Below are 23,388 nucleotides of genomic sequence, written 5' to 3'. Positions count from 1 at the left end.
GTAACACTGGCTTCCCCAAATGAACTACTACTAGCTTACTGAGGACCAGAAACTAACCGGTAACAGAAACAGCTAATTGACACATACTTTGCATACAGATTACATATAGCATTCTTACAATACAGTAAGTAAGAGAACAAAGTGTGATTAAGAAAATCATAAGGAAGAGGAAATAGATGACAGACTGTGGGTCTGTACAGTTCGAACCCATGCTGTTCAAGGATCAACCGTATTTCTCTTTATCTTTCTCCATATTCCTATAATCCTACATCCACACATGTAGAGAGGTTTTTGTTTAAGTTATTTTGAAACATCTTGTTATGAACGTCTGCTTTCTTCCTTAAAAATGGAATGGAGAACTCCCAAGACAACAGAATTTGAAATCTAACATTTTTAATGGATGCAAACTATTCTGAGCTTAGTGTCTCCCTCAGTGTGTTGAAGTACTGCCTTCCTGCTGGGCTCCGCTATTCCTGCAGAGCATGTCCCTAGCCAGGGAGCCCGTCTGACCTGTCTGCAGAGATGCGCTGTTCTCAGGGGCCCACCTCCATGGTCAGGAGAGCCACTGGAGAGCTTCCACAATGCCGGCATCTGCCCCGGCCTGCACCTGCCCCACCAGCTCTGCCTCTTCGGGGTCTTCAGCAGGCATACACCGGACCCACAGCCAGGGCCAGGCCCAGCCCTATGAGGACAGTAACCTCTGCCTTTGTCCTCAGTGTACGCACAGGCCCTGCCTGACCTCTTTCCACCTCTGGCTGCCACATCACTTCTATTCCTTCTCAGAGCCTATTTCTTGCCTAGGCCTCTCTCATCACTCCTGAGCCAGGCTTCCACACCCACCCAAACCACTCCCCGGTGTCCACCAGTCTGCCAAATGCATAGTTGGCTCCTAGCTCATATGCTTAGCCGGTGAGCAGCTGAGAGCTGACCCCTCCACAAGATGCCTTCCTTTCTTAGCTTCGACACTGCCACTCACCTGCTCTGCCTTTCCTGCCTCCTCCATGGGCTCCGCCTCTAAGCTCAGAGCTCACCTTGCCCTCCTTCCCAGCTACACAGGGTCCCACAGTTACCTCTTCCCATCCCAGTGTTCACCTTCTACTCAGCTCCATCTTGACAACTGCAGACTGGTGCATCCAAACACCGACCTCAGCCTCCCCAGAGTGCCTCCCAGGTTGCCGGCCACACACACCCAGACCAGGATCTCTCCTCCTCATCCCCCGACCTCGGCAGATGGGAGGCCCATCATCCATGAGCGCCCCTCCTCCCATCCCCGTGAAGTCAGGCCAAACTTCCCAGCTCTGCTCCACACCACCTGTGGCAGGCAGCTACTGCTGGGGCCCACAACCTCCATGCCACAGGCCGGAGCTCCTGCTCAGCCCTTAGTCCCATCCTGAGGCGATCCTCAGCCCCCAAATCACACCACGCCACTGCTTTGTACCAAACCCCTGACAGGCTCCTCCAAGTCCTCCACACCAGCCAGAGAGGCCATCCACGGCCTCCAGACCCTGGCCATCCTCCCTGCTCCACAAGCACAGCCTCTCAACATTCTCTGATCACAGCGGGCATGCTCCATACCTTAGGGCCTGCACTGCTGCCTTCTCTGCCTAGAAAGCTCTTACCCAGGTCAAGCTTACAAAAACTGAGCAACACAGCCTTGCCTGGACACTGCCACCTGTTGTTTCTCCTTGGCCCACCTCACACTGTGCCTGCTGTCTGGGGTCTCACACACATCACCGAGTTACTTCTGTGGTGGATCTCCTCCACCTCCATCCAGTGAAACTGTGACTCCCTGAAGCCAGGCTTTTCGCCAGCTCTGTTCATTCCGTATTGACTGCTCGTACTGAAAGGGCCCCCACCACTTGTGCGTGCAGCGTGCACTGGCGCAAGCCACCCAGCAGGCCCCGCGTGGTGGTTCACATGGCTTCACGGGGATGGGGGTCACCTGCACAGTCACCATGCCTTCCAGCCCCACCTTCCTTAGATTGTGTACAAGACAAATGAGAGACTGGAATAAAGTTTCTGGAATAGTGTTCTAAAAATACAGATCCACAGGCATGGAACCCAAGACCATGTTGAAACACCACATTCACTAATTTATCAAAACTGCCCTCTATCAGTGTCACTGGAAGTCAAGACTCCCTCCCTGTAATGTGGCTGCTGGATGACAAGTCCATCAGGACCCAGCATGGGGCTGAAGCTATGAAGACAGTAATGACTACTGCATCCTGTCTACACATTTGCACCAGCTGCCAACAGTCACAGACACTGCCTGTCCCCCAGAGTAACTGCTTCCTCCACTGGGACAATTGGGATGAGCCAATAGTACCGTCTGGCCACATCCAAAGCACTTGAGGCCCAGATGCCTGCTGACCACTGGTGAGGTTCCTGGCAGGGCAGCAGTGGCACCCCCTGCCGCCCTGGGACACCCCCAACACTGCATTTACGAAGGTGCTGCTGTACCTGCACAGGTCACCCCCTATCCTTGGACACCCAGTGGCAGACATGGTTCAGAAGCTGTGTCGAGTGGGCTCCACGCCCCACGGCATGGCCATCACCTCGCTCCACTGCAGTTATGGAAACAACTAATCACATCGCTCGATTAGAGAAGTTCTGCTTAAATTATGGATCACGGCTGATCAGAGACAACAAACACCTCAAGATCAAGTACCAATGCCTGCTTGAGCAGAATGAGGGAGGGAGGGCAGCCAGACGGGAAAGGACACGGCTCTGGACTGAGACAGGCTGGCTCCGCCTTGGCCCCAGCAATCTCCAGTCATGGAGCTCTGGGCAGGCGGGGGCTCCTCTCTTGCGAAGCAGGAGACACAGCAAGCCAAGAAGGTCACTGAGAATGAATGAAATCCTTGCCCTGTTGAGTGGCACTGGGGACAACCAGAAACTGAGTTTATTATGACTCAGTGAAATGTCAGTCCCAAGTGCCATCTCCTACAGGAATCTTTGCCACTTAGGAAGGTGCCCCAGGGACCCCATAGAATGAAGCAGATGGGGACAAACCTGCTGCTTGGCTAACATCGGGAGGATGACGTCGGCGATCTGCCGGGACAGTCGCTTCCATTTGTCTTCGTTCTCCTTGTGGCACTGCTGCAAAACCAGGATGAACATTTCCAGCACCTGCAGGGGGAGTTGGGGGGGCATGGTCAGAGTGCTCACAGATCACATGTGCCTGCCTGCTGCACTGACCCCAGCTCAGCAGGAGGGCTCCACGAGGCAAACACGATCCCTGGTGAGGGCAAGATGTACCCAATGCCAGCCTGGCCCACAGGACATGGGACACATGGGAAACCAGAAGAAAACGCAAGGGGCACACTCCAACTGCCCACTCCTTAGGAACATGAGCTATCATTATATTTCTATGCTTCTATGGGGTTTACAAGATTTCACAACCAAACAAAAGGCACAAAAAGAAAATCAAATTTATACTAACCTTTGGAAAAATGCAAACACAGCCCTGACTAGCCCACAGATGCCTCCTGACTTTTGTCTACATTAATTTCCACTCTGCTCTTCGCAAAGTTAACCTCCTACTGAGCCACACTTACTCTCAGAAAAGTTACCCAGGGTCGAGCACGAATTTATGAGTGATCAGTTCTGAGCAGAGACGGCTAAATCTGTTTTGGTAAATAAGTTTGATCGGCACACTGGCTGGGACAGCTTTTGTCCCGAGCAGCCAACCTGGGTTATTGCAACCAATGCCCAAGAACTGGCAAAACTGAAAATACTTATCAGCTGCTTGTTGATGAAAATGCCCAGTGGCCTGGCCTGTTCACCAGGAGTACTACAGAGAGAGTCAAGCCAATCCAAGCCTACCCTGTAAGAAGCCTGCACCCCTACAGCCATGCCTCAGCTCAGTGGGCTTGGCAGCATTCTCCCACAAGAGGGGGGATCTGCACTCCATTCTGACTCTCCTCGGCAAAGCCTAGCCGACCCTCTCTGTCCTCTCAAGAAGCAGATGAAGAGCTCCCCGAGTGCACTCCCCAGGCCTCCTTTCAACCCAGTGTGCTTTGTACTTTTCATTGTAATTATGGGATTTAATTAAACAGTAAGCATTTAATTAAACATTACACAGATTAACCAAAATGAGAATGCACAAAGAAAAGTGTTTCCACGAGAAAAGCTTATGACTTTAATATTCAAAGACAAACAGCTACCAAGAATTATGCAACAACAAGGGCCAGGCAAGCATGCATACTAAGAGCGGCATCACTGCGAGCTACATCTCTGCACTGAGGCCCCCTGATCCGCCCAAAACTGCTCCACCTTAAGGAAAACAAAACCACACTCCGCACAAAGGAGAACAGCTTTGCCCTGCTTCAACACATGGATGGATGTACCAGCTAAAGTCTTCAGATTATTTCAGATGTGAGGGTTTTTTTTTTTAATTTTATCTATTTGAAAGAGACAGAGCACAAGATGGGAGAGGGGCCGAGGGAGAGGAACAAACTCCCCGCTGAGCAGGAAGCCCGATGAGGGACTTAATCCCAGGACCCCAGGATCACAGTCTGAGCCAAAATCAGATGCTTCACTGACTGAGCCACCCAGGCACCCCTTAGATGTGGGATTTTTCAAATCATCTTTTAGAATTCTATCATTCTGATCAATGTCAATTAACAGATTTTGGAGAAGAGGATCTCCAATTTCTTAACGTCCTTGAATGACATAGTGACTATCAGCCCGGTGGCAGTCAACGTCCCCAGGTAGCCATACAGCTTTAATTCAAACCCCACAAGCTTAGCCCTCCCTGGCAGCTCCCCAAACTGAGAGCCCCGGGCAGCATGAAGGATCACCTGCGAATTAGCGGACAGTGGGCCATAGGCCATTTCCTCCTGCCCTTGCTGGGACTGCCCCCTCTCTTACCTGATGGTGCTGGACGAGTCTCAGCAGCATGGACACCACCACCTCTTTTTGGGTTTCAAGCTCTTTTCCAGCGTCGGCTTTGTTGGTCCCTCTCAGTACAAAGAGGTCATGCACTATTGGCTGCAGAGCTGGAATGGCTGTGGGGCACAAAAGGAGGGTCAGAAGTCATCACAAACCATGAGACTGCAGACACAGCTTAACACCTCCAAAATGTGTCCAAAAAATAAGAAACCCTAATCCGTGCACGGCTTATGATACGGGATGAATTCAGGCTAGCCCTGAGTGCTATGAATGATCAGTGTGCTACCACGGAGGCCACAGGTCTTCCTCAGACACTTACTGATAACTCCATGAAATCTTAAAAAAAACTAGGGTGTCTGTGATGTAACATCACTTCTGACAAAAAGAGACGCAAATTCAAAAGTGAAATTCAAACTAAAATCTTCTAAAAGTAGCAACACCCTATTCTAATGTGTACTCCACTTAAAGATTCACCTGAAAAGATGACTATGTTGAAAGTATTAGATTTCTACACTGTTTTAAGTAGTAACTCACTCTCATTAGATAATGCCTTTCCCCCAAGTTTTGTCTTTATCCAAAACAGCAGTGAAAGTAATTTGCTTAGTCTAGCACCACCATGGGGACAAACCATCTAAGAAGCGTCTTTCCTTGGGAAGGGTGTGGCCCAATCATGTCACTGATGTCACTGCCAGGCACTGTCTGCCTAGTGGCATGCACGCCCCAGCACACGCAAACCCAGGCACATGCAAGCCCCGGCACACACACGCACAGCATACTTGCTGATTATTCTACAGATAACAGTCTTCCATAGAAAGTACAAGGGTTTGGCTGCCCACTGATTTTCTATCCAAAGACCCTCTAATCTAGGGGGCTTTTGTCATCCCTAGATTTGACATTTACACCATGGACCCCAAATTCCATACGTGTCCAAGAGTGAACTTTTGCTGTGGCATGAATCTCAGCCCTTGTGAAGCCATGGCAAAGGCGACTCCAGAGACTGTGAGGATCAGATGGCCCTGAGTGTCTCCCCCTCAACACGTTACCTGCTTTATCACAAGCATGTGGAACAGAGAAGGCTGCACATCACAGTGCCTGCCCCACATGTGGGGTCTGCAAAGGTCTGAGGAAGTCTCCCCACCAGGTTCAAAAGCCTACTGTTTCTGACAGTAGAGCTAGAGAGGAGTCCAGAGGAAAATGCTGAAAGATCTGTTTGAAAAGTTCAACGATTTAGTTTATTCTTCGAACCGCAGTCTCCTTGCACAGGTGGGGCCTGTTGAGAGCAGCACACTGTACTCCTCACTGAGGTCTCTGCAAAGAGCCAGGCAGCACAGAAGGACCTTCCCGTACCAGGACACAACACACCAAGTGTCCTTCCAGAAAGTGGATTTCTCAGTTTGTGTTTCATGTAATTAGAGGAGAGTGTTTATATCAGGCTCTATCTGTCTCTCAGATCAGCTTCCTGCTTTTCTTGTGTTTTGACCTTAGAAGAGTATAAGCTCCTGAGATATGGCAGGGGGATGGGGGGCTCTCTCCCTTTTATGACATCTTTAAGCCGTGCATACGTGTACACACACACACACACACACACACACACACACGTGTGTGCGTGCACATATATGCACATGCACAGAGGCACACACATACATGCACGCATGCACAGGTGTACACGGGCACACAAATGCATGCACATGTGCGCGCACACACAAGGCACACATGCACATGCATACATGCACCTGTGCACATGCACACACCAGCACACGCATATATGCACACACAGGCACGCGTATACATGCACACACGCACATGCACGCACACAGATCCACAAAGCACAGAGCAGCCATGGACACAGTTGGAAGTTGGTGTAATGAAGACTGACACTGTCCAGCACATCATTACTGACGACCACAGGGAAAGGTTTGTCCCGTTACCATGTGTCACAGCCTTCCTCCCACTGGCCATGATGCCATCACACAGCTGAATGATTTTAGGAATTCCAATGATCTGTTTTGAATGATAGCGTTCATAAGACAGTAATACCAGGAAGAAAAAGATGTTTGGAATAATTGCCTCTGATTCCCTAGAAACAAAAACATCCATTTAGATACTTCCTTTTAAAAATTAAGATGCATGATCAATATAAACAACATGAAAGTACTCATGATTCCAAATTGACAGCAAAAGAGAAAGGGACAGAGCAGGGGGGCTGGGGGATAGTGGGGAGAGACTGAGGGGAGGGAGTGAGTAGGGAATGAGGGGAGAAGGGGGAGGGGAGGGAGGGGTGGATGGAGAGGGCTGAGGGAGAGCCCCCAGAAAGCACTGGGCGCCCTGAGGTATGATCTTCTGAGCTCTCTTCCTGCCCCTTCTCTCTTCAATTGAAGAAATTAGACTCCAAGGAGAAAAAGTAACTTGTCTCAAATCACATAGGCAAAATGTCACCTAATTAGAGTAAAAAAGCACTGGGTCTCTAGTCCCAAGGGACACTGAGAACGCATCGGTCTTCACCTACTTACAAAGGACAGCTGAGTCCAACTACTTGTGAAGTTAGTCCAGCTGACCCCCGACAGCATGGGTTTGAGCTGTGTGGATCTACTTACATGCACAGTTTTCATAAATACAATACTGTACTAAAAACACATAGTGCCTTCCTGAAGTTATTGTAAGAATACACACGATACACAGAACACACAGAATGCAAGTTAGCGGACTGCTGACGCCATCGGTAAGGCTTTTGGTGAACAGCAGGCTCTTCGCAGTTTGCTTTTTGGGGAGGCACAAGCTAAATGCAGACTTCTGAGTGCGCAGGGGTGGACACCCCTGACTCAGGTGGTTCAGCTCAGATACTAGAGAGATCTCATCTTCAGTAACTACACTCACACGCCTGTCACTGGCCCAGGAGAGAGTGTTAAGGCTTCACTGTCCAGCAAGGGAGCTCTGCGGCCCCTCCCAGGAAAGTGCACAGTAACCACGTTTACTGAAGACAGCCACATCTAAAGCACGTTCTAAGAAGTTCAGAAAACGATCAGCGTCCCAGCCAATGGGACTGCATTACCCATCTGTTCTCATAATTAAAGGCTCTGAAATGTGAGCACGGACACGTCTAATTCCAGCTGCACAACTATTTCTAAATAGGTCTTGAGACACTTACCAATTTTTCAGAGAAATAAAAACACACAGCATGTTAATCAGAGTTCCACTTTAAAAAAATCTAGCAAAAATGCTTCATAATTCTTTAAAGTAAATGTTCATCTTAATAATCTAAAGTCCCATGTAAGTGCATTAATAAGGACACAGAGTCTAAAAGAACAGAAGGCCATTACCTGAACTGGCCCACTTCAATGTATTCAAACTGCTTCAGCACGAATCCAATAAACACCTACAGGCAGGAAAATAAAAATTTTCACATCAGTAATTACAATATGCAAACCAGGTTGCTTTTCTCCCTACTTATTTCTGTCCATTTTTAACCAGTTCCTGGCAGCCAACGTATGTGCATACAAGAATTCAGCCGTATTCTATCAGACGAGATCACTCAGGATGCCCCACTGAATGGTGGGAGCCCCCCGGGAGACACAGAGCAGACCCACAGAGACACACACAGAGCCGGCTCACTCTGGCTCCCCACCAAACAGCTCGGATGCCCCGAGACTGGCTGGGTGAGAAGACGCCCACGTCCACTCACCCTCTCCCCTAACACCCCGATGTTCAAAGGAGCTGATGCAGGAAGGCTGCTGTCTGACAGGGAAGGGGACCCTGAGGGCACAGACAGCTCTTCAGGACTAGCTCAGAGCCAGTACTGTGTCCAACTCTGTTCCAAGCACTTGTGCTCTCCCAACCTCAAGCTTGGAGATTACGCACCACTGTCTGCTCCCAGCCCCCGGGCACAACACAGATACAGACCAGGACAGGAAGTGAATTAAATGGTCTGCCTGTTCTCACTTCCTATGATCACTGTACTAAAACTCTCAGGACTGGGGAGAAAGGGCCCTAAGCGACACAAGCAAATCAGAACAAATATGAGTCTAGAGCACTCATGGCAAGAAAAGACCAGCAGCAGCCTGGGAGCGGGGCTGGGAGGCAGCTGTGCAGGGGCTCTGAGGCTGCCCCCTGCCATATCCACATGTCAGGTAGAGACGGGAGTCACACAGATAGAAGCACCAAAAATCACAGCATTTCTGAGAAGACAGTCTACACAGGAAAACTGAAGAGAGAATGCGATCACACTGAAGCCAGCCCCGGAAGAGAGCAGCCTCTCGCTTCCTCAGGAGAACATCGAGCTCTGCCAGTGAGGATGCCGAGGAGATGGTAGGGCGCACCCCTTGCTGTGGGCCCCAGATTCTGCCCAGAAAGCCCCCAGGGCACCCATATTCCTCACGCCCCGGTCGGCATGCACCTGCCTCCCTCTCTGGGCCACCACCACCCGAGGCTTCAGATGAGGCCTCTGCCTGCCAAGACCCCTGTGTCAGAGGAAAGGGCATGTTGTCCCTGACTGCCCTCCAGTGGGCATCTGCCTGAGGATGGCAGCAGGCCTCCCAGAGGATGTTCTGATAATTTGGCAAAAGAAGGATGAGTCCAAATGTCAGCCCCCATGAAGCCTGGTCCTTTAAGCCCTCTTTCATCAGAGGACAGCTTCCTACTACCCCAGCAGGGAGATGAGCATCCTGAACGTGTTTCCTTGTTTCAACAGACCCTCTCAGGTGAGTGCTGGTGCTAGCAGGATCTACAGACACACCATGCCTACCAAACACTTCCCGCCTCACTTAGGAAAGGAAGCCAAGGTCATGGCCCAGCAATGACAGTCACATTTCCATGATTCAGAGGCAACTTCATCTGTAGCATCCCAGGGGTCTGGGACTCTGGAAGCATTTCCCCACAGCTGAGTCCCAGCTAACCAGGGCAAGTCCACACTGTGTTGGCCAGACAGGTGCCAGGAGGGCCTCTTGAGATGTGGCGCCAACTCCCACTGCCTTGTACCGAAGTGTTTTTTACAGATGGCCCTGATGTCGGCCTGTTTGAAACTAGATGTCAGAATTGATAATCTGTTCAAAATAAGTCCCTGCATTTTGCAAAAATGCCCCTCCCCCCGCAAGAGTAAGTCTGAACTGTATCTAAAATTTAAATCCCCTCATCTTGGGGTGGGGAGGGTAATGGCCACTGGGAGCCAGTCCCACCCGGGTGGCCAGCCCTAAACCCAGAAAGGTACAGTGCAGGCCCGTGCCCTGGAGGCAGCCTGCAGGTTCTCACAGGTGACTGGTGCTGACTCACCAGCAGTTAGGGCAGAAAGAAGCCGCCAGGGACCAACCTGATCAGAGTCCAGCAGACAGTAATTGACCCGTAACTGCACCAGCTGCGCCAGCAGGTCCAGCACCTGCCTCTGCAGCTGCACGGACGTGGTGGTCGTGTACTGTTTTAGAGCCTTAATAACCAGAGGCTCAAACAAGCGGATGTGATTATGAATAGCATTCTAGGTAAAAAAGGGGAAGAACAAATTGTAAGTTATTCTTCAACTGAAAACTTGAAGCCCCCGACCTGGGAGGTGCCAAGCCTCGTCCCCAAGCTCCCAAGCCTGCCGCCTCCCCTCACCTTATCCGCGCGGTTCTTTGTGGTGCTTGTGAGGTTGGTCTTCAACTGGGTAGACACCTTCTGAAGGACATCAAACCACCTGCCGAACGGAAAAACAGGAGCAAAGAGTGGCCTTAAATCCTCTCCCGTGTCCCCAGCCACACTCGGAGCCAGAGGACCTGGGGGGCCACACCCACAGTGGGATCCCCTCCTTTCAACACGGACAGTTGGACTGCAGCGGGACCACAGGGGGCGGCCGTCCCAAGCTTTGTCTGGGGCAGCAGGCACCTGGAAAGAACTCGCCTGGCACAGGAAACCCACCGCCACCCAGCCCAGGCTGTAGTGAGGCTGAAAGGGGATGCCCACTGGAAAGATTCAGTGACTCTGAAGAGCTCACTTGATTTTCTTAGAAGAAAGTTCTTAAAATAGTCACATCACGACACGCTTTTCAAGAGACACATTCAAAGTTAGATGACCGTTCTCTCTCTCTCTCTCTCTCTCACACACACACACACACACACAAACACACACACAGAGGCTTCCTTACTCTCTTATTTATACCCCACATCATTAAACAAAGCATTTAAAGAGATTGATTCCTGGGAACTGGATATACTGTGGGTAAGCCACCAATGCAAGGCCTGGAACGAGGGCATTTTCCTGGGCTTCTGACTCCAGTAGGTTAACCAGCTATTTATCGCTACCCGTATAAAGGAAAAAACCAGGAATCCCCTTGTTACTCCACTGAGCAGTACCTCAAATACCTCCTAATAATTAGAGGAATTTAAGCAACAACTACTCTACTCCAGGCACCAAAAACACAACCATAAATTTAAATGGAGACTTCTAGCCACAACGTTATAAAATGCCAAGTACCATTATAGGAGATACTCCTATGCCCCTCAGACACCTTCAGATGCCAGCACTACTGAACCAACCTGAGTGCAGACCTGAGCGGTACCCCCTATCGGCACCTGGAGCCAGCATGTCTCACATCCCACATCCCACACCGCAGCCCTGGCGGCCTCCCAGGGAGTGGGCCTGGTGTTCCCACACCGGCCTGGTCCCCGAGGCCACACAGTCCCCCATACGCCATCTTACTCACTGGACCATACACTTCTTAGAAGGCAGGGCCTTGCCTCCAGCATCTTGGTAACAAGCACACTTTCCAAAGTTCTTCAGACAGAGGGGAGTATGAGAAGACCATGGCCATTTTTTCCCCTACTTTTTACAAACTGTCATTGCTCGCTTTGTCATGTGTCTACTGGAGATGTCCTGCCCCACCCCCACCCGCCAACATGAGCACCTCGGCCAGGACAGCTGGAAGGTTACCCTGAGGGGTCGTGGTCCTGCTCCGCCTGCACCATGTTCCTCAGGCTGGCATCAGCTAAGGCCTGGGTGAAGTGCGTGTATGGAGCCATGAAGCAGTAGTGGTACAAGCCCGGCCTCACACTGGAGGAGCCCAGACGTTGTGCTCGGCCCTGAGACTTGCTGGGGTTGGATGACAAGCCATCAAACTGGGAGGCCAAGTTGGTCCCAAAGAGAGTCTTCAACAGCTAGAGTGAGAGAGTTGAAGCCATCAGCATCTGACTGAACAGAGCATGAACAATACACAAAGCATTTCCCAGGCAGAGTCTACCCAGCTGAAGCTAACAGGGCACGTCAGCAAAAATTCAGACGGAAATGCCTGCTGAGAATCACCATCAGCAGCACGTGAGACCGCGTGGTGCCAGGCAAGGTAAGTCGTACAAAGAACCTCAGAGCCTCAACTTCACTGTGGTTCTCAATGAGACCGAGCATTCCAAACAAAACCCGGGGGGGGACACCGGCGAGAGTCCAGCTGCCCTCGCCAGTGGTGGGCCTCTCCCTCCTGAAGGGGACTGGGAAAGGGACCCCTCTGCCTGGTAACACAGTGAGCCAACACAGGACTGAGGGCCACCATCACGCCCCCAGCACCACCTTCTCTGGGACCTGCAGCATCACAGCCTCCTGCCCAGAGCTATGGCTTTCCAGGACAAGTCCTCTCCCGGAAAGGACTTTCTTACCTGCTGAACGCAAACAGTTGCCATCACTGGTTCCCGACTGAAGCAGGATTTCAGATACCCCAGGATCTCTTCAACGCACTGCAAAAGAGGAAGTAATGAGACACCAAAGTGAGCAACTCGCAGTGGCTTCCTCTGGCTGTGAGCCCCACAAAGACAGCAGACACATGCAAGTGTCCACGAAACTCGTAAGCGTCAGTCAATGCCAGGGGAGCCTGCAGTCCATCGTTGGGAACAAAGTCAGAGGAAAGCATGGGCAGCAGCACTGTTGCCTGAGGCCTCTCTACCAGGCATTACCGTCACTTGCTGGCTCACTCGTCTGCTCGGGCACTAACTGTTAACCAGGTACTTCCTGCCCCTGTGCTCAGGGCAGGGATGCAGAGTATGGAGGAGTCAGGAGCCCTCCAGAAGTGCAGCCAAACACAAGGCCCAGGCCTTGTGTGATCTACTATGGAACGCCCCAGGGGTCTTACAGGGATCTGCAAAAGTGACCAAAATGACTGCCTTCAATGACTACTCGCAAACTACTTTTACCCATGAGACCCAGGACACCTGGTGTCCTCTGGGGCATCAGGAAGGACAAGGACATGAGCTCTCAGGATGATGCCAGGCCAGGCACTTGGCACCAATGGCCCAACGCCTTGGTGACAGCAAGGTCAGTAGCCACTGCTTCTGTCAGCAGGGCTAGACTTCACAGCAGCCACACTGCCTCTCACTTCCCTTGCGAGGGACAGTTTCCAGTACTAAAAACAACAGACTTGCATTGGTTGCAAATGCAAGGACCATATATTTTTAATATTCTGATTTACTAAATTAAATTAGACTCTGAGCATTCCAGGTTGTATTCTGCAGGCTGAATTTGCAACACATTGCTTTTGGGTTTTACAAGCCCATAGCTGGTGTCTAATAAATGTTAACTGGAAGAATTACAGCCCGAGCCTCCAGATCACAAGGTGTCTAGCAAAAGACCAGGTCTCCTAACAAACATGCATGAAGGACTTGGTGGCACCAAACCCTTCAAGAGGCACGGGAAACTGGTGAGGAAGGAGGCCGTGGCGGCCTTGGAGACCCAAAGAGCTCCAGAAGCACGTCCTAGCATAGGCACCAATGTGCCGTGGAATACATACTTGCACTTCTGGCAAAACAGGGCACCGGGCCCATTTATACCTGTCACCCAAACAACAAAAAGAAGCGTCAGACCATGGTGCAGTTGCGGTGACAAGACACCAAAGGGCAGGGACTGGAGGAGAGTAACTAAGGGGCAGGGACAAACACTGCACTGGCCCACTGCCCTGGGAGACTGTCCAGGTCAGGGCACAAGGAAGAGAGGCATAGTACTGCAGAGAGACCCCAAGTCCGGAAGAGCTGTGAATCCAGGGAAGCTAAAGCAGCAGGGGTCTATAGGGCAGCCCGCCAGAGACAGCTGTCCGGGGTGAGCCCCACAGTTAGCCCAAGACGGAGCATCGCTCCAACCCAACTAACATCGCAAATGCAAGACCCAAGAGTAAACTTCCCACACAATTTAAACCTATCTCAGAGTAAAGCTCAAAAAGATTTACAAGACACAGAAAGGCCCAGGACCCAACATTTCACTGTGCCTGGCATCTAGTCAAAGATGACCAGACATGCAAAGAGGTAGCAATCTGTGATCCATAATGAAGAGTACAACCAAGCAATCAAAAATGACCTAGAATGGACAGGATTTTAGAATTAGCAGAGAATGGCATCAGAATTCATCACAACGGTATATTCCATGTGCTCAAACACTTAAGTAGAGACACAGAAGATCCAAAAAGAGACCCAGGTCAGACTTAGAGATGGAACTACCATGTAGTGATGACAGAACGTGAGCTGGGCTGACAGCCTGGACACTGCAGAGGATAGGATTCAAGGCCTGAAAACAAGAGCGGTGCGAGACCAGACAGAACATGAGAAAAACACCCCAGAGGAGCCTCAGGGAGCCCCGTACAGGACACCCCAAGCACCCAAATATGCAGCTAACTAGAGTCCCTTTAGGAGGGAAGAAAAACCAGTGGGCAGGGCCAGAAAGGATATCTGAGGAAATAATGGCCCCAAATTTCACAAACTTTAAGAAAACTATTAAGCCAGAGGTCTTAGTTCAACAAAATGAAGCACAAGAAACCTAAGGAAAGTTACCCTGAGGCACATTAAAATCAAATCACTCAAAACCAATAAAGTGTCCAGAAGCCAGAGAAAATAAAGGAACAATCTGGAAAACTATAGGGAGTTACATGGGAGATGAGCATAAAGGACTGCCCCAAAACAACACTGACACCCAAATCACAGCACATTTCAAGGACATAAAAATGGAGTATGGAATAAACAAGGTCTAAAAAAGAGAAAAAGGAAAATTATTTGAATTATCATTATTATTAGAATTGAAATTATTTTTCATCCCCAGTGTTACTATTTAGAAAACAACTCTATTTTTAATTCTAAGTCTGTCTTTGCCGTCCCTTGGTATAATCAGATGAGCTCACAGAAATCTGAGGGAAAGCTGCTGGTATGTTTTGCAGGTGGCATCGCTCCCCCAAGCTGTGTGTGGGGCTCAGGCCCCCCAGAGCCAGAGACGGCACGTGTCCTTGCATGTCCCGTGTGTGCACGGCGGCAAGACTGCGTCTGGTAGGGGCACCCGCCACAAATCCATAAGCATCAGGTCGTGGGTCTATACCCTGATCTTGCCACTTGGGCCCCTGGACAGGCTTCCCCCAAGCTGGGCGGCGTGTCTGGCCAGAGGGGGTCCCAGCCCTCCCCGTGTAGGGACTGGCCAAGGAGACTCCTCACACACAGGTGTCCATGTGCAAAGAAAATCCTGGGGGGTTCCGCCATGCACTTTCATTGAGAAGACCAGGAAGGAAGACTGAGTATTTAAGCAGAAGAGGCTCCCAGAGCCCTGATGGGGGATCGGGGAAGCCAAAACCATGGCTGCAACAGGCCTTTGTCATCAACAGCAAAAGAGATCAAAGCGGAACAGCAGGCAAGGAGGGGGGGAAGCAAGTGCTCTTTACCCATAAAGACAAAGACAAGAAGCGGCAACGCGCAGTCACTCCTGCCCCAGATACAAGATGTTGGGAGATGAAGTTACTACACACACCTCTAAAAAAGAAGAAATATAAGGCTATCCCTGTTTTCAGAACTATCAGGACCCCTAATGCCAACATTTACTAGACTTGGACTTCATTATTTACTTTCCCATCTGGGGATGAATGCACCAGGGGATAAATTCACCAGCTGCCACAGGAGAACAACTATTTCTATGTATGTGGAAGTCATAATAAAAAGATAACAAGAGAAAAGGAACCATGCTCCTAGAAAATGAAAAAATACAAAAACAAAAGTAAAAAAGACAAAAGTCATCTGAATTCCAAAAAAAACACCAAAGTTTTAGTATTTTAAAAATCTCATATATCGGGCGCCTGCGTGGCTCAGTGGGTTAAGCCGCTGCCTTCGGCTCAGGTCATGATCTAAGGGTCCTGGGATCGAGTCCTGCGTCGGGCTCTCTGCTCAGCAGGGAGCCTGCTTCCATCTCTCTCTCTCTCTGCCTGCCTCTCCATCTACTTGTGATCTCTATCAAATAAAAAAAAAAAAATCTCATATATATCATTCAAAGTTAGATATCTAACATTCTAACATTCAAAGTTAAACTGTACTGTACTTCCCATTTTGCCACAAGATGTTATTGCACACAGACCACAGGCCACAAGATACCTGTCGGTAAGAGAGACGAAAAGCAATGGGTCGCCAGGACCAAGGACCCTATAGGGAAGAGCCCCATGCCTGCAGACGCGTAGTAGGTCTCCCCAGGAAGGCCGGATCAGGAACAGCTCTGACAAGTCTCACTCTGAGGGACAACTGAGCATCAGTTGCAACAGCACAATATCCAGCCATAAAAAAAAGTTCATGCACTAAACAGACATGAAAAAACCACAAGAGAGAACTGAAAAGAAACGGAATACCGTATGTAATCACAAAAAAGTAGGTGTGCTTATGAGCCAAGAGAAAGACTGAGAGAAACAAAAACAAACAAATTTCACCAGCATACGGTACTTTGCTTGACAGACATGTTTAAAGGGGGAGCAACCCATCAGAAGAAGGTAAGATGCCCCCAGAGCTGGTAGGTGGATACACAGTCAAAGCCCTGGGGTGTGGACACTTGAGACAAGCGCTCACCACACAACTCCTGGAACTCTCATGTGTCCAAGCGCCAGCTTGTCAGACGATGGTAGGGCACTCAGGGCTTGGGGCTGCGGCAAAGGAGCGTCTACCACTGCTCTGCGGCTTCCCACAGCCCAAAGGAGCCAGCTCTGTACCCTCACCACATCTGTTGTCACCCTTTCCGCTTGCAAAGATCAATAAGAACACAAAGGGACTGTCAGCACAGTTTAAACCCACTCATATTCTAGAATAAGCTGGGTCTAAGCTAATGCACAGAAAGCAACTGAAAAGAGGAGAGAGGCAGAACACCTCCAGCCTGAGGCTAAGACAAGCATCAGAGTCCAAAGCTACAACATGGTGCAGGAGGGTGAGGGGGACACACGCAGAAGCTTCTCAAGCCACTAATGCCTTCTGAACGTGCCTGACTGCTGGCATTCCAGCTGTACAGGTCCTCATGTTGGCAGCTACAGCTCAATGACAAGAAACCAAACACCCACCTTCCCAATGTCCTGCAGCGTTGCCAGCTCCAGGATCTGAGAGAGAACATCCAAGGCAGAGCGCAGAAAGCCTCCAAACTTTTCAGTGCTGTTCTGAAGATCCAAGGTAACCTTGGGAAGGTGGAGGAAAAGAACACAGGATTACTTGCACCATCCCGTCTGTCACGTGCAACAAAGACATGCGCTGTCCATGTGGTGGGAGGTGTCCTGCTCTGCAACCCTACACACGTGCCATGAGGGCTATCTGTTTGCGGTCAGCGCTGGGAAAATGCCTCGGAAAGGAAACACCTCTTCCAGATAGCTGTATAAAACTGGCATCTTTCAGAAGCATCTTCCAACTTACATCGATGCTATTGAAAGAAAGAATTTCTGATCTTCTATCATGAGGGGGGGAAAATGTAAATGTCCATTATAACCAGCATCTGATAAGCACGAGATCAAAAAATAAAAAATACACAACTTGTTCTAAATATATTAGTATCCCTGAGGAATCATTATCAAATCCAGAAACCGCCTTTCAGCCTGGCTATGGCAAAATATTAAATTCATCTTAAGAAGGATTAAATTAGGATTCTAAAGGGCCCAGTTGAATTCAGTTATGCAACTCCCCTACTTAACAGCCTAAGAGAAGGGGTCAGCTCCAAAGACAAAACATGGAACAAGGGCCAGGAGGGGAGAGATCAACTATGAAAATAAAAACCAGCAAAAACGCTGCAACAGAGAAAATAATCTGCTCCATGAACTCAGCCCCTCATGAGAGAGAAAGCACTCCTGGGCCATGGGGGAGGGCGGCAGGCAAGACACACATGGAAGACAACCACTGGGCAGGCCCGAGTCCCGTGGCTGCTCTGTGTCACCAGGAGGGGCCTTTCCAACAATCTGAGGAAGGACAAGTAGAGCCACATTCCACAGGGGCAGGACAGAAGGTGCTCACCTCCAGCAGGCAGGGCAGGGCAAGGGGGCGAGGGGCAAGCACACAGGAAGGCCGAGCTTGAAGAACAGAGGTGACACCAGGCCACAAGACATGGAAGGGGGCTGAGAACGGAGCCAGAGTGGAGGGCCACAGACACGGCCACTCAGGAGGAGGAATGAAGATGAAGAGACCTTGTGACGAATCTCACATGTGCCAGGCACTCCAAACACGCCAACAAGGCGGGCGTCCGAGATACTGGGGGGTCACGGTGCATGGGGTATAGCGTGAAGCCCAGGACTTCCCAGAGGGGAAATGCACTTGATCTTAGCCAAAAGGCCAAGAAGTGACCCAGAGGGGAAATGATAAGGATGGAATAGATGCCAGGAGCATCAACAGGGTCCCAAGACCAGAGACAGGAGTTGAAAACAGGCAGAAAAAAACACTTTCTCTCTGCAGGATTTCCATCGTACCCCCTGCCACTTGGGTGGGTGACAGGAGAAACACAGACTAAAGAGAGCCTCTGAATCTGCTGCAAACACAGCTGAAGATTTGTACCTTTCAAAATCATCAATATTCTTCAGAAAAGAAGCCAGATGAGGTTTATATACGGTTTTCAACAAAACTGAGAAATATCAATCAGTAACAAAAGATGATGACCATCTGGGGACATATTTATCAAGAAATATATAAAATCTATGTGAAATAATCTTCAAAAATTCTTTTTAAAAATTCTTTAAACTTTACGTACATCTGAGGCACATACAAGAACGTTTCAATAAACAAAAAAGCATTTGGACAGGTGTATTTCACATCTCAATATTGGTTCTCTCTGAATTAATCTATAAATTTAACATGACCCCAGTGGAAATATTCTCAGGATCCTTTGGAACTAGATGAGCTTATTCTAGTGCACAAATACAAAAATAAAGGAACATCAAGAAAAGATTCTAAAGCAGAATAGGGGAACTGACTGCCTCAAAGATGTACTCCAGAGCTACATAATGGGTATGCATGCTTCTAACAGAGGAACAGATGGACAGACTAATGTCACCAAATAGTAGATGAAATACAGACCCACGAGAATTCAGCATCTGGAAAAGGCTGTGTTTCAGATTAGTTAGTGCAGGAGAAACGGCTCACTAGGGAAACAGTGCTGGGGGCAACTAAGCAGGTAGCTCACGAGTGAAAAGCCCTAAGAGAAACACGGGAGATTTTTCCTTCATTGTCTCAGCATGAGAAAGCCGAAACACACCTATGCAGAAGAGTGGACAAGCAGACTGCTCTCCCTCCAGACACCTGTCTGTAAGGTTGGCCCTCGGGAGTATCTGCACACCTGGCCCGTCGGCAGGCCCTACACTGCTGGCGGGGTTCCCTGGGCCTGGACTATGGCAATGAAGCCCTCGTTTTTAGCTGCACACCTATATTCCTCTGTGAGCCCGTGGTTTTGCTTCATGTCAGGCAGAGAAGCCTCTGTGGTTTGGGGACAAGTGTGGGGGAGACAGAGCACAGCAAGCCTGCACCTGGATTCCTGCAGACCACGCCCGTGCGTCCTTCCCACACGGCGATACAAAAAAGTCCCAGCTATGAGAATGTGTACACACCAAGGCCCGAGGCCTGCCAGCCCGTACTGGACTGTGAGGCAGCCCGGGATGCCCAGACACAGCACGGCTAAACCCAGAGATCACTGCTCCCATGCTTGTGTGATGAGAGCTACCATAATCAAAGCTGAAAGACAAACTGGGAGAAACTACTGATTCACAGGGACTTCCTTGTACGCCCATCTATGTACGTACACAAGCGATCAATCTTAAGAAAGACACCATGATCGATTAGAAAATTGTGTGCATATTTTCACAAAAGGAGCCGCACCTTGTAGTTGGCGTGAGTAGCTTTCAGGACGTCGTGCAATTTGAGGTACGAAGGAAGGTGACAGAAACTCCCCAACGATGAGGACTTATTTGCTGTAACAGGCCCTGGGGCATCAGATTGTCGAGAGGCTTTAAAACACACAAAATACACGTTGAGCTCAAAAGTACACACTTGCCAAGTTAAAGAGATTACCGGCAATAACAATTTTTTAAACGTATGATAACAGAATAAATTCAAATTCTTCCTCTGACTTTTTAATTACTCAGAAGTAACAAGGAATTGACATAAGCATAAACAGAGTCTGAATATCTCCCCCAAAACAATGAGGTGAGATGAGAAAAAAGAAGAGCAGCAGCATGCTACCATCTGGCACAGTTTGGCTGCCTGGCTGCGCATCAGAGGAGCCGCAAGCCAGTGGCCTCTAGCCCCCACATGGGCTCTAGCACCTGCGGCTCCCAGTGGCACGGTGGGGCTAAGCCCAGCCAAAGTGACCAGGAGCCCCGGACGCCAACAGCGTGCTTCCAGACTGAAGATGGCAAGTAGACCGTCACGAAATGCCAAGCACTAAGTAAAACTGTTCTCAAAATTTAAAGATTATTGACTCGCAGCCCTCTCTTTAATCCACTGAAGATGATCAGTGACATACGACATTTGTCAAGTTCAGAAGTTTTCAAAGCTGGTAAAGCTTCCTGCAGTGCCCTGTCAGTCCTCAGAAAGGAGCCTTAACGTCATGTGTCTCCTGGGAGGATCACGAATGACCCCCAAGCGCCATGAGATGTGCCAACGGGTCTGGTGGGAGTGCGACAGCACAGGTCAGTCACCTCTCACCCTGCCTAGGCCTTCCTGTGCCCATTCACGGCCGGTCCAGAAGTCACAGGGCCCCATGCAAACGTCGGCCCCTCCCAGGGGTGGCTACCCCGCCACACATCTAAGTTTGTCGGGTTCCTCTCACTCAGATGATTGTTCCCCACGTCGGCACTTTAGGCTTTAATCTTCACATGTCAGGACAGACTCTTTCATCCACTAGCTCTGTTCCTGGCTATCCACACATACCTCCCTGACTGAAATTGTAAATGGAAAGAGGGAGAAGCGGGACAGGGAGGACAGCAGGCAGGACAGCTTGCTGGGGGCCAGTGGCCCACAGACCACCACGGCCACGTGTCAGCCAGTGACACAGAGTGACGCCAAGACGGGAACGTGGTCCACACACATTTAGGAATTAATATTTAACATCTGAAACCAAACCAGGGAAACGCCTTCTCTGGCTTCACTGCCGTGAACTTTATTTCCAAAAACTACCAAGCTATTAAATTAAGCTGGGCGTGAATGTGATCTCGCTGATATGCAGGCGCCCCAGCCCCAGCCCTCCCCGTCGTCATTTCATACCTGGACTGGCTTCACTGCCTTTCTTGGGGCTCAAGGGCACAGAGGCTGGCTCTCCGGGTTCTTTCTCCTTTCCCTTCCGTCGGATGGGACTCAAAGATGGAGGGTTTGTCAGAGATGGCAAGGCTGCCTATAATAAAAACAAAGAGTCCATGAAGGGCGCCCAACCAACACGGAAACTGAAAGTCACACACAAGACTTCCCATTTCTTAAGCACAGCTACATATGATCATTTTTCTCTGTGAGTCCTCATTCACAGAATTCAGACACAGTCCACAGAGCACCTGCTGTAGCCCTCATAGCAATCACACTGGCAGGTATGGATCTAGAACCTTCTAACAGGTGCGCTGTGAGTGATCGAGGATGCAAGGCCCCTCAGAGAGCCAGGTGGGGCCCACTGCCCCCAGCAGCAAGCAGCCAGGGCACTCTGCGGGAGGCAGGATGTGACAAATGTATGAAGCAACGCTGTAAACCCGTTCTTCAAATGAGAAAATGGGTTCAGAGACGAAGTAACTTCTTGAACACTAAAGCTAACAAGTCACCCAGCTCAGTGTCCACAGACCCTGTACACAGGGCAGAGGACGTGCGGTGGGGGCGCTGGCATGGGGGCATGGTGAGGACCCCAGGGAAGGGACGTGCCCGGCAGGCCCCAGCTCTGCTCCTCTCTCCATGGTCTCAGAGAAGCGGATGGAATGGGACAAACGGCTGCCACAGGAGAGCAGACCGAAGGCAGCAGGGACAGACAGACCAGCCAGGACAGGGGCTGCTGCATCTGGAGCGCCTGCCAAGGGAGGGGAGACAAACGCAAGGGATCGCACAGTCCCTTCCTGTGAAATGTCTGGGATGGGCAGGTCTATAGAAACAACAAGCAGCTGGTGGCCACCTGGAGCTGGGGGGCATGGGAGGTGTGGGGGGCAGTGACACCTAAATGGCATAGCATTCCTTCCCGGGCTCTCAATGGATTGTGGTGATGGCCACATGATTGTGGGCACAGGAAAACCCACGCAATCCTATGCTTCGAACTGATGAGCTATAGGGCACAGGAACTGTGCTGCAACTGAGGATATGAAGAATACCATCTGAAGCAGGAGGAGGGAAAGAGAGGGGGTGGAATGTCCACCAGGCCGCCAAGTGGCACCAGAATGGGGAAGCCCATGCACAGACGCGCATACATGCTCAGCTACGTGTGATGTGCATGTGCATGCGTCTGTGTAGACACTGGTGCGCATGTGCGTAGGGTCTGCAGGACATTTAGCAGGGAAAACTCAGGACCTGACAAGGAACAGTGAGGAGCTAGGAGACCTCCATGCTCCCAGCTAACAGAGCACAAAGTGAGGGGAGTGTGCGTGCAGGGGTGAAGCCAAGCAGTCCAGACTCATGTCTGAGATCTGCGGGCCATCCCAGCAGAGGCGTCACGTCTCTGCAGATGCACCACGACGGAGCCAGGGCCTCCGACATGTGACCATCTGCACTGCCCACCCGTACTGAGCCACGGTCCACACGTGGTCACTTCCACATAATGACAAACAAAATTAGCAGCTCAGCACCTCAGCTGCACTGGCCACATTTCAAGTGTTCACTCGCCACGTGTGGTTAGCAGCTGCCGCCCAGGCTGGCTGAGACACACGCGTTCCCATTGCTGCAGAGCCACACTGGAGGGCACCTGCCCAGGAGTATCGAGACAGAAGGCAACCTAGGACAGAGCCTAGAGGCTCTCTGAGGTGGGCAGAGAGATGAAACCAGGGTAGAGAAAAACTAGAGACAACCTGGAGGCCAGAAGGAGCACCCGTGTCAGGACCAGCGTGGCGGCTCCAAGGGTGTGGAGCAGCAGTTGAGACAGGACCCAAGAGGCACCCACAAGACTCAAAAACTGATCTTGGCAGGAAGCACAGCTCTGGAGAATAGTGGCCGAAAGCCGACCTGCCGGGTTTAAGAATCGGGGGCCAGAGTTGCGGATTGCGTCCAGGCTGGTGCTGGGGCAGCAGGAGGCACTAAGGTGTTAAGTGGGGAGACTCTTTAGAAAAGTCTGTAGTGATGGGGAGACCAAATGGCCACT

The 23,388-nt window shown here is 50.4% G+C and overlaps 1 protein-coding gene across 4 annotated transcripts in view; it reads right to left on the bottom strand.

The window, feature by feature from the left end:
* The window catches only part of HTT (huntingtin), a 136,323-nt gene that overhangs the window by 46,889 nt on the left and 66,046 nt on the right, over positions 1-23,388 (bottom strand). For all 4 annotated transcript variants that reach the window (XR_006605262.1, XM_045075081.1, XM_045075083.1 and 1 more), the window contains 11 exons: positions 21,336-21,462; positions 19,950-20,077; positions 17,168-17,278; positions 12,498-12,575; positions 11,785-12,008; positions 10,474-10,552; positions 10,193-10,354; positions 8,211-8,266; positions 6,822-6,970; positions 4,873-5,009; positions 3,013-3,129 (listed from right to left, as the gene is read on the bottom strand). Coding sequence is in view for 3 of the 4 variants with exons in the window: in XM_045075081.1 (XP_044931016.1) it covers positions 3,013-3,129; positions 4,873-5,009; positions 6,822-6,970; positions 8,211-8,266; positions 10,193-10,354; positions 10,474-10,552; positions 11,785-12,008; positions 12,498-12,575; positions 17,168-17,278; positions 19,950-20,077; positions 21,336-21,462 (1,368 nt within the window). In the remaining variant the exon portion in view is untranslated. The remainder of the gene's footprint in view (positions 1-3,012; positions 3,130-4,872; positions 5,010-6,821; positions 6,971-8,210; positions 8,267-10,192; positions 10,355-10,473; positions 10,553-11,784; positions 12,009-12,497; positions 12,576-17,167; positions 17,279-19,949; positions 20,078-21,335; positions 21,463-23,388) is intronic.

Source organism: Mustela putorius, unplaced genomic scaffold (genome assembly GCF_011764305.1).
Source record: "Mustela putorius furo isolate JIRA1106 unplaced genomic scaffold, ASM1176430v1.1 tig00000083_pilon_pilon_pilon, whole genome shotgun sequence".
NCBI lineage: Eukaryota > Metazoa > Chordata > Mammalia > Carnivora > Mustelidae > Mustela > Mustela putorius.
This window is presented reverse-complemented; position numbering and strand designations above follow the sequence as displayed.